This window comes from Corylus avellana, chromosome ca9 (genome assembly GCF_901000735.1).
Source record: "Corylus avellana chromosome ca9, CavTom2PMs-1.0".
Classification (NCBI taxonomy): Eukaryota; Viridiplantae; Streptophyta; class Magnoliopsida; order Fagales; family Betulaceae; genus Corylus; species Corylus avellana.
In genome coordinates, this window is record NC_081549.1 from 17,247,241 (window position 1) to 17,259,021 (window position 11,781).

The following is an 11,781-nucleotide window of genomic DNA, read 5'->3' on the forward strand; positions in this document are numbered from 1 at the left end:
CAAAAGGAAAATAAGTCATGGGCAACACCATTACACAAATTCGAAGACCTGTGTCACTTGTGGGAATTTGGAAACCTCTCTAAAAGACTAAACGGCGCCGTTTTGGGACTAGGACTTAAAAATAAAAAATAAAAAATAAAAATAAAATAAATCTGGTTTCTTATCGGTTAACCGGTTAACCGATAAGAACCGCTTAACCGGACAGGACCGGACCGGACCGAATTCCGGTATACTTTTTTTAACCGATAAGGATATCGGCATATCGGCTACGGTTTATATCGGTTCGGTCGAAGCCGGTAGACGGCCGGTTAAACGGTAACGGTTAATTTGCCCACCCCTAGTTTTAAGTAAAATCGTGATTTTGGTTTAAATTCGCACCTTTTCAAATAAGCATCTCACAGTCAGCTTATAAAAATCGCAAATTTTTCCACGAATTTAAAATTTGTGTTTTTAAAATCATAATCCCAAACACTCCAAATTGTGATTTGGTTTAAAAATGCAGATTATTTTTTTAAAGACGCACTTCCAAACGGACCCTTAATCATTTTACTAATTATGAACTATCACGGCATTTTATAATAAAACTTGTAGAAAAACTTTAGTACCCTTACTAGCATTCTTACCCTTTAATTTTCTCTCCACCTACTCTCTTGACAACCAATTAGATAGTGAAAGCCGAGTAGATTCTACTCTTGAGATGTTGGGGAAAAACAAGCTACTTGCCATTTAAAATGTGTTTCTCCATAATCATCTACATGAATTGCTTGATTTAATTAAAAGCCACCAGTCACTAAAGAAGAACTTATCCATCCAAGTCGCCCTATGTCTATCCTTTCCTAGTCAAAAGAATATATTTGACACTTGTGTTTAATTTCCAAGTAATTAGTTTTGGAAGACTGCACTTAATTCCAATAATATGATTGGATATAACATTTGGACATGATTGTTCTCAATGGCCATTCACCCAATCAATGCCTTTTTCGTCCCACCAAAAGTCAGATCATAATGATTCCTGCATCATAATTGGTCATCTGTTCTTGTCTTGTGTGCTGTAAAATTGATCAAATTTAACCAGCTACCTATTCATGTCGCTGTATAAGGATAGACTCCAAAGAAAAGACAAAAGGATAGCCGGATAGGGTGCTAAGTGATAACTCAAGCAGCCCTGCTGGTAAGAGGGGCAAAATTGTCATTTAACATGTGAAATATGTGAATTTTGGTGAGTCAATGAGTCCTGACCACATCTTCTATTGTCCAAGGTTTGTCCCATATTACTCTATTCACATTCATTTATTTCAATTATTCTATCTGCTTTCTGTCTTTTCTTTTCTTTTTTTTCTTTTTTTGTTCTCTGGGAACTATTCTCTATGCTTTCACTACAACCACATCTCCCCTGCTATGTTTGATTAAATAGATTTGGCCTCCCACTCAGCCCCCACTCTTTCTCTCTTTCTCTCTCTCTCTCTGTGTGACCATGGCCAATCACTACTCTTTATGCCTTATAGGAGCCATGGATCGCCTTTGGTTCCACCAAATTATTCTTTTCTCAGAACCCATCTCACTACTTCAAAGTACTGCTAAGCCCATCTCCGAGTCTCCTGGATACCCATCATCCAGCCTCTCTTCACCACCTTTCCCAGATGACGAAATTTCATCTGCCATGTCACTTCTTCCAGATGAAGAAATCTCCTTGGCCTCATCTCCAAGCTCCCCAATGGTAATCAAAAGAGACACCATACTTTTTCAATTAATATTATTGATGTTTATGTTTACAATTAAACCTTTTTTTTTTTTTCCCTCTTCTTGGTGCTGTGACAAAAGGATGAATATTCCAACAACGAAGATGAAGGGATGATCATCAGCCAGAAGGGAAGATCGACAAGATTGCATCATATCAGGAACAGAAACAGAAACAGAAACAGAAACAGATCAGATTCATCATCATCACCATCACCATCAACTCAATCACTCACGTCAAAAAATCTTAGAAAGACAGGTGGAGTGAGGAGATTACAAAAATCCATGAGCTGCAAGAGCTTGGGGGAGCTGGAGCTTGAAGAAGTTCAAGGGTTCATGGATCTGGGCTTCATATTCAAGAAAGAAAACTTAAGCCCACGAATGATGAGTTTAGTCCCAGGCTTGCAGAGGCTTGGAGTATGCAAGCACAAAGAAAGCACCAAACTCAATGATATTGACGAAGCAGTGAAAGATGACGAAACTGAAACTGAACAAGAAGAGAAACAGAAGGGAGCTGTACGGAGGCCATATTTATCGGAGGCATGGTTTATAAGAAGATCCGATTCGCCACTCTTGAATCTAAGGATGTCAACAAGGACATCTACTGATGATGATGATATGAAGAAACATATAAGGTTTTGGGCAAGAACTGTTGCATCAGTGGTTTGCCAGGAATCTTAGTTGAAAAAACAATTGGTTTTATGTTGTACATATAAAACGAGGTTGCCAATGTTCTTTTTCCGCTTCTTAAAACTTTCCTTAATTACCAAGAGAGAGGAGGGTGTTAAGCGAGCGTAGCCTTCACGGGCGAGCTTGCGCTCGGTTCGTATAAGTTTGACTTGTTTATTAAATGAGGCATTTTGTAAATATAAATATTGGTTCGGATATTAAGCGAAACAAGCTCAGCTTGACTTGATCAGGCTCGTAAGCAGTTCGTATAAAGCTCGAATTAGTATATGTTCAAATAGTTGCTCATATTAATATTAAAAATTGATAATTTTTTAAAAAAAATTTTTTTTTATTAAGCTCGATTTTTTTTGGCTTATCTTTGAGCTCGGCTCGAGTTTGAGTTTGAGTAAAATTTAAATGAGCAGAGCCCAAACAAAAGAAGCTCGTTTAGGCTCGGCTCGTTTACACCCCTAACTGAGAAGGAAAGATGGGGCTAGCTTGTTTGACAGTTGGGCCTAGCTGACAGGACCTGGTTAGCCCAGCAGGCTCATGATGTTGAAAATGCTTTTGTCATCGTTGACCTCAATATAGATCGGGTTTGGGCTTGACGATGAGGACACCGCTAGGCCAGTAGACACTCATCCCTTTTGCCGAAGCTAGTGGCCGGGAGGCTTCCATATTACAGATTTACAGGACTTGGCCAATAATTCTAGGGTAAAGGTTTTTTTTTTTTTTTCTTTGAGTAGGTAAAAGGGTTAAGTTTTTCAAAGTAACGTGATTTTTTTGATACTGGAGTTTTGCAAAAAATAAAAAATAAAGGGTAAAGTCCACTTAATACACTCAAACTACAACCACAATGACAATCTACTCCCCAAACTACCAATTGTGACAATCTACCCCTCAAACTATCAATTGCGACAATTTACCCCCAAAACTACCAAAAGCAATGACAATGTACCTCTAATTTTTTAAAAATGACAAAATTATCCTTACTAAAATAAAAACAAAAATACTAAAATTTAATTTTTTTTTTCAAATTTTTATGGGCATTTTTGTCTTATTGAAAATTTTATAAGGATAATTTCATCATTTTGCTAGCATTGGGGGGTATATTGTCATCGTTTTAGTAATTTGGGGGGTAAATTGTTGTAATTAATAGTTTGAGGAGTAGATTGTCATTGGGGTGATAGTTTGATGGGGTTAAGTGGATTTTACCCAAAAATAAAAAAGTCCAGTTTAGTGATTCATTAGGGAAAAAAAAAAAAAGAAGGTAAATGATAAATTGATTCTTATGGTTTGGAGTTTTGATAAATAGTTTCATGGGTTTTAAGAAGTGACTAAACACTCCAAAGGATAAGCAAACAAAAACAAATAGGGCATAGTGGATAGAAAAGTTGATATACTCTGTTAATGCATGTATCGTATTAATATCAATCATATTTTAAACGTCTCAATAAAAAATTATTAAAAACTATATATATATATAAAAGAAAAAAAAAATCATTCGAGAGTGTTTGAGCCACTCATCTCGGCCAAATAAAAGGTGACTAAATCACCCAAAACCATTATGGACTAGTACGGTCATCTCCCTCTAACTGGTCTAGGTTTGGTTGAACCATCCCATTTTGACTAAATTGGGAGCGACCGAAACACCCTTTTTAGCCGAATGAAGTAGCCCCTCAAATTTTTTTTCTTGGGCCAAAGGTGAATGCTTTACCGGCCCCTCCTCCATTTTGTTTTATATATATTGTAAATGACACATGTGTAACACTATGGGTTCGTTTGATAAACAATTTTGTTTTGATTTTGGTTTGATACTGTAGCAAAACATGATTGATGTGAAAAAAGTAAGAATTTTTTTTATAAAAAAAAGAAAAAAAAAAAAGTGAAAGGTAAGAATGTTTGGTAAGAAAAAATGAAAAAAAAAAAAAAATTTGTCTTGTAATATAAAAGAAAAAAAAAAAATCATTTGAGAGTGTTTGAGCCACTCATCTCGGCCAAATGAAAGGTGACTAAATCACCCAAGACCATTATGGAGTAGTACGGTCATCTCCCTCTAACTGGTCTAGGTTTCGTTGAACCATCCCATTTTGACTAAATTGGGAGTGACCGAAACACCCTTTTTAGCCGAACGAAGTAGCCCCTCAAATTTTTTTTCTTGGGCCAAAGGAGAATGCTTTACCGGCCCCTCCATTTTGTTTTATATATATTGTAAATGACACGCGTGTAATACTATAGGTTCATTTGATAAACGATTTTGTTTTGGTTTTGGTTTAATACTATAGCAAAACATGATTGATGTGAAAAAAAGTAAGAATGTTTTTTTTTTTTTAAAAAAAAAAAAGGTGAAAAAGTAAGAATGTTTGGTATGAAAAAATAATTAAAAAAAAAAAAAAAAAATTGTTTGTAGTGATTTTTTTATTTGAATAGTAATAAAAAATAATTGATGTGATGTAAAAAATAAGAGTATTAAAAAAATGAAAAAGTAAGATGAATAGTATAATGCCAAAATCATGGCAAAACTGTTTATCAAACGGAGCCAATGATTTGTGTTAATGTTGTACAATAATAGATTTGGTCAACTTTTCTAACAACTAGAATTATTTGTGTTTGATCACTTTCTAAACTTCCTGAATTGTTTGTCACTACTCTAAACCATACCGACCAATTAAAAATTTTCTCAAAAAATTAACAAAATCTTTTTATGTCACGATGCCATGTTAGTAAACTAAATACGTCATATTCGTGTCAGGAAATTTTCCATATTAGAGTATCAACCAATGTCAGTATTGAGACATTGAAGACAACATACAGTAGTTGTTTTGAATTAAATTAATGTATTATTTACTCTCCTAATTATCATATGTTACATATTTATTATGTAATTCTCATAATTCTCATATGTTACATATTTATTATGTAACTCTCTTGATTCTCATAAGTTATATATTGATTGTATAACTCTCCTAATTCTCATATGTTAAATATTGATTATGCACTTAATGTATTCTTAGTCTCATTCGACTATAAATAGGCCATTTTATTGTACAATTTCTATCAAGTGAAAGAAAGATGCAGCCAAGAAAAGGCTTGACGTGTGGATGTACGCCATAAGACAAACCACCTTAATCTGTATCTTTCTTCCTTGTTTTTTCTTTTTATATTTTTTTATACACTTTAACATGGTATCAGAGCCTTGGGCAACGATTTTTCTAAACTCAATTTTTCCTCAACCATTTTTATTCATTTGCTAATTTTGCAATGACTGAAACATCATCTAAAGCGATTTCTTTCATTTAAGAGCAATGATCTTCATTATGTTCATCACTCGGATAGTCCAATAATGGTGCTTGTTGCAACTCTTATGTCTGGAGATAATTATAGCACTTGGATTCGTGCTATCACTATGGCTTTATGTGCCAAAAACAAATTGGGTTTTGTGGATATCATTTTGATGAAGCCAATTTCACCTAATGATCTTCCTCAATGATAAAGATGCAATGATCTTGTCTGTTCATGGATTCTCAATTATGTTACAAATGACATTTGTAACAGTATTTTATATGCCGGCCAAACAACCACTGATGTTCAAGTCTCGACCATAATCGTTGTTGTTTGCCAAAGAAGCCGATATTCATGTTCTGGCCATAGTAGCCAATGCTGGTCAGAGTTGTCGAAGTTCAAGTTTTGGTCAGAGTAGTTGATGTTCTAATATAGGCCATAGTAGCAATTTTTTTTCAGCCCATTTTATGTTCAAGACCAAATCTCGACGTACGTGATCTACCGTTGGGTTTGTGGGGGCGTATTGAGACATTTGAAGGTAACGTACAATAGTTATTTTGAATTAAATTAATGTATTATTTACTCTCCTAATTCTCATATGTTACATATTTATTATGTAACTCTCATAATTCTCATATGTTATATATTTATTATGTAACTCTCTTGATTCTCATAAGTTACATATTGATTATGTACTTATTGTATTCTTAGCCTCATTCAACTATAAATAAGTCATTTTATTGTACAATTCTATCAAGGGAAAGAAATATGTAGCTAAGAAAATGTTTTGACGTGTGGATGTAGGCCATAGGCCGAACCACCTTAATCTGTATCTTTCTTCCTTACTTTTTCTCTTTCATATTTTTTTATATACTTTAACAATCAGTTACCCATAAGCCGAGGAAAAAAAAAACCAAAAATTACGTTTGTTTTCTATTTTTTGTTATAAGAAATTGACAAATTTACCATTAAATTTATAATAGATTTGCAAAATAAATGAACAAGAGTTAACCTCTTAAAAAAAACAAGGCATACAAATCGTCGTCCTTCCCCACCCCTCTTTCAACAGTTGCTTTCTGCAGAGCCCCAACCCGCTGCCGTGAGGAAGAGGAGCTTTGAGTATTTCGGACGCAGAGCATGAAGCTCGGTGCTCGCTAGCAGCTGCTCTTCCCCTCCCAACGCAGCAAAATGAGTGTGCGTCCTCTGATAATGTAGACAGTCTTATTTAAAATGTTTTTATACAAGTCACAACAAGGACCGAGAGACGTAACCATTGAAAAGTACACCACGAAATCCTATAGAAAGGACCAGAAGGCAAAAGTCCAAAGTTCGAGGAAGATGGGGGCAATTTTTGACACAATTTGTAAATATGATCGATGAGTTTGACCCGTTTAATTAAATGAGTCGAGTTATTATTAATTGATTGATATCGCTTTAAGTGTGAGCTTAAAGTTCTGCTAAAAAAAATCAGGTGATCTTAGAAAAACCTTTCTTTTGAAATGAACCAATTCTTTTCGGTTCAAATAAATTAACCAGAAAGATGTGACCCTTGACGAGGCAAAGGCGACCAAGCTTGTGCTCCCAACTTGGACTTGCCTTGATTTTATTAAGGGAAAACTTCACTTTGGCCCCTTTAACTTCTACTATATTTTACAAACTCTCCTTAACTTTCAAATCTTTCATTTTGGATTCCTGAACTTTCAATTACTTTCAATGTGGACTCCTCCGTCAGATTTTAAACGTTACATGACATTTATATCCCTGACTTTTGTATAAAATTTCAAATTTCAAAACCTTTTTTTATTTTTTAAAAAATGAAAATTAAGGACATTTTGGTCCTTTTTTGTATTTTTAACTACTAAAATTAACTTAAGGGTTCTAATTGACAGTAATTGAAAGTTCAGGGTCCAAAATGAGAGATTTGGAAGGTCAAGAAAAATTTATAAAATTGGATAAAAATTCAGAAGATCAAAGTGAAATTTTCCCTTTTATTAATATCGAAGGCTTGCGTGTACGGATATTGTAAAGGGTGCAGTCAAATAGTGTACAGACACCCATTCTTCCCCTGCCTTTTCAAATCCTTTTTGTGTAGGTTGGGAGCAAGAGGCTTGAGGCAGCCCATGTGGTCTTCAACCAACCAGATTTGACTCGTAATTTGGGAGATCTAATGAAAGACCAACTGAAAAATGCAGAGACATCACATGAAGCTCACAGCCACCCACCTAAGCAAGAAAAATGAAATTGGAGAGTAGAGGAAGAGAAAAATTAAATAAATAAATAAAAATTAAAGAGAAAATTGGAATGAAAAAAAAAAAAAAAAAGTGAGGGGAACCAGAGAAGTAAGAGAGATCTAGATAGAGAAATGAGGTAAGAACAAACACAAAAACCAAATTTTCATATGAAATATCCAAATTATCCTTCAATATATATATAAAGAAAAAAGAAAATTGAGGGGTGCCCAAACTATCCTAAGATAGCAGAAGTGGTTCAATCAGCCCCAAAATCTTTTTTTGAGGATAGTCAAACCATCACCTTAACTTGAGAGGAGTGCTTCGACCACCACCGAAATTCCGTCGGGGTGAATAAAAAATGTTATTTTAAGTAAAGTATAAAATAATTTGGAAAAATCAAGCTAAGCAAAACTTTGAACAGAAAAAAAAATGCAATTGACCTTTAAAAATGTAAAAGAAATCTATATATCTGCTCTTGAATCTAAGAAAGGTTGGAGAAATTTATAATAAATAAGTAAATGGTAGAAATGTGCAATGGGGAAGCATGCACTTAGCTAGATAATCAGATCTAATCTTGACCGATCCAAGGGAATATTATTTTGTGATTTTTAATAGCTTTTGATGCCCTATATATATTATATGATATGAGAATCAAATCAAACAATTGTATATAACTTGAGAGTGAGGAAAAGTGGCAAGTCTATAATAGCAATTGCTCATATGATTAGTCAAAATAAAATAAAATATATCTACATCTACAATTAATGGATAATGCAATTTATATATATATGAACAACCATAGAGCTGTTTAATTAGAAAAATAACAATAGAGTTGCTTGAGTTTGACTTTGATTTTCTTTTTATTTTTTGCTAAACAAATGGAGAATCAAGCTCAAATTTTTTTTTTTTTTTAAAAAAAAAAAGCTTGAGTAAAGTTGTACAACACGCAAGCTAGAGCTGCCACAAAACTTATAGACCATATATATATATATATATATATATATATATATATATATATAATGTTATTAAATCGTCACTCCAGAAGTGGTTTGTACGGATCTACTTTCCAAATTATATAAAATAAGGCACAATAACTTATGGCCAAACAAGAAGAAAGTTATGATATTTTGGATTGACTAGCAATTTTTTTCTTTTTTCTTTTTTGTTCGAATGTGTACATTACAACTCAGAACTTGATATGATTGGCTTAAGACACTCCCAACCTGTACCTTTGTTTGGAATATTGATTATATTAATTGATAACCCACTTAATAGTTACTGCATTCACATAACGCTCAACAAATATTTAGTTAAAGTGGGCCTTGAGCTGGGAAATGGGCCTAACAAGCCGACGACTAGGAAAAGCTTGGAAGGAACTGACTGCGAAAATAACACCCTCCCCCTCTTCTATGTTGTCATCTTGTGAAGGTCCCGGGGAAGAAGATCCTTCCTCTCCAGCTCACACAGAAGTATGGACAACACTCATAACAACTCAGGACTCCAGCGTCTCTAACGTCCAAGAGAGAGGGATGCCTCGTGATCGGGTCGTGATTCACAGCACGCCGGCGTGCTAAGCATGCCAGGCATTTTTTGTTTTTTGTTTTTTAATTTTTTAATATTAAAAAATAAAAAATAAAAAATGGCCGGCATGCGTTCTGTTTAGCTTTACCCCCGTGATCAGCGCCACAACTTTCAAAAGAATCTCATGCATAGTATAAAGAGGAGAAAGAGTAAAGTGAAAGGTATGTTATATATTTTACAGACTCTCTACTCTCCCTCTTCTCTAGCATAAATAATTGACTAGGACATCATACCATATCACTCATTGGTGCTAGTCAATCGGACAACCAGTGAATCTCTCTAAACCCTCTTATCAGTTATCATATTTGTGCTAGTTTTTCCTTGACAGGCAGTCGTGAGGCCATTGTTAACTTGTCGGCACCAATCGGCACTACAATATTGAAATTTATTCATATAAATTATAGATTGATAAATTATAGTAAATTTGATGAGCACCCAGTTTGTTGAGTTTGATATGGAACATTTTTAAGTATTTTTTTTTTTTTTTTAGCTACAGGACTAAAATGGGACTATGTGAGTGCTCTAGTGATTAGCTAGAATTTGGCCCATTGTGCCTTTGTGGGACAACTAATGGTTTCCGTTGCAATATAATTACTTCCACTGAGGTTTCTATCATTTTGGAATGGCATGGCTCTCCAATGTCAAAGGCTCCCTTCTCTTCGATCGTACGTTTTCTTATTCTCCTCTTCCTTTCGCAACCAAAAGGTTTCCATTTAAATTTCATTCAACAACAGTTGTATCATTGAGCAGTATGAATTACTCAACCCCTATATTATTTAATGAGTGAATTTAACTTAAAAGAAAATGAGAGATTCAAACTAATTAATGGCTTTTCTTCATGAGATACGATGACAAATAGGTTGTTCTTATCCTTAATTTGGACTCACTAAAAATTATTGATATTGAATAAAATACCAAAAATAATAAAATTCTAATTCCAACCTAACATTATTTGTTCAACAAGAATATTATTTTTTTATTTAATGCAGATAACCTTTCAAATTCAATGGCTTAATTACCTTATATATATATATATATATATAAAAATACCCACAACACATATAATACTAAAAAAATATATTATTAATATATTAGTTTGGAAATAAAGAATGTTAATTATTTTCTATTAAATTTTCTCGGAAAAGAAGAAGAAGAAATTTAGGTGGGGCGGCCACGCGCGTGAGGGCTAGAGCCGAAAGGTCAGACAAAGTGGCGTAGTGGAGAGGCTGAATCTCATATTGCACTTGTAGAGATCTCCTATATAAAAGGCTTAATGCCTATGATAATTGCTCACACAAATCTGTATCTAACAAAGAGCCGGTCGAGGAGGCTTAGGAGCTAAGAGAGATGGCCACCACCAATTGTAGCCCACCCTTCCTATTTCTTCTCTTCTTACCGCTACTCTTCCAGTTCAATCTTGGTACCATTTTCCTATATTTTTTCATTTCACCATTTAAATCTTCATTGGTTTTTCACCTACTTTTGATATCTTTATTTTACTTTATATTTTTATCTTATTAGCTAAAAGGCGGTTATTGGATTTTAATAACCGCAACCCCCCGCTTAGCGGTTATTCAAACCAATGACCGGCGGTTTTATAACTTTTTTTTTTTTTTTTTTAATATGGGTTTTTGGGTTTTTTGAGGTGTTTTGGGTATTCATTCAGCCTATTTTTTGGGTTTATTTAAATAATTTTGGGTCAAAGTATTTCAAAAAATAATGAATATGATAAATCTCTATTCCTAACTCGTATTTAAAACGACATTGTTTTGGTGTTAAACGGCATCGTTTAATTGATGTTATATTTTTAATATAAAATATAAAATATATATTTATATTATTATATATATAAGGGTAGGCAATTAGCGGGTATTAACCACTTTTTCATAATCTTAAAACTGCTCGGTTAACGGTTTTTATAACCGCCTACCAAAGTAGTTATAAGCGGTTAGCACTTGCGAGGCGGTTTTTGTACACTGTACCCCTACTATTTTCAAGTCATATATATATAATATGTCACATGATAATTTGAAAAGAAATTGTGACTTAAATTAATTAGCATGCTACATTTTTATTTTTTGAAACAGGAAAAGGCGATGATCTGCAGCTAAATTACTACTCCCAGAGTTGCCCGAACGCAGAAGAGATCATCAAACAGGAAGTCACCAAGCTGTACGACAAACATGGAAACACAGCCGTTTCATGGATTAGAAATCTCTTCCATGATTGCATGGTTAAGGTATAATTTGTCTGCCATATTCCTTTACATATGATGAGATTT

General features: G+C 34.0%; 2 protein-coding genes across 2 annotated transcripts in view; both read left to right on the forward strand.

Moving 5' to 3' along the window:
- Positions 1–1,335: 1,335 nt before the first annotated feature.
- On the forward strand, positions 1,336–2,628 carry LOC132161685 (uncharacterized). Its single transcript, XM_059571860.1, has 2 exons — positions 1,336–1,717; positions 1,822–2,628. The coding sequence occupies exons 1-2, from the start codon at positions 1,475–1,477 to the stop codon at positions 2,416–2,418; spliced, it is 840 nt and encodes a 279-aa protein (XP_059427843.1). The 5' UTR covers positions 1,336–1,474; the 3' UTR covers positions 2,419–2,628.
- An 8,182-nt stretch (positions 2,629–10,810) lies between these two features.
- LOC132162389 (peroxidase 21) overlaps positions 10,811–11,781 on the forward strand; it is a 2,681-nt gene continuing 1,710 nt past the window's right edge. Inside the window, exons 1-2 of the mRNA XM_059572623.1 lie at positions 10,811–10,920; positions 11,588–11,739. Coding sequence (XP_059428606.1) covers positions 10,848–10,920; positions 11,588–11,739 — 225 coding nt within the window. The 5' untranslated portion in view covers positions 10,811–10,847. The remainder of the gene's footprint in view (positions 10,921–11,587; positions 11,740–11,781) is intronic.

What these genes read in the sequence shown, in the direction of transcription:
- LOC132161685 (XM_059571860.1), top strand. Translation starts at nt 1,475, where the DNA reads ATGGCCAATCACTACTCTTTATGCCTTATAGGAGCCATGGATCGCCTT. An exon ending in CATCTCCAAGCTCCCCAATG is followed by an intron (nt 1,718 to 1,821) that starts GTAATCAAAAGA and finishes CTGTGACAAAAG; the next exon opens with GATGAATATTCCAACAACGA.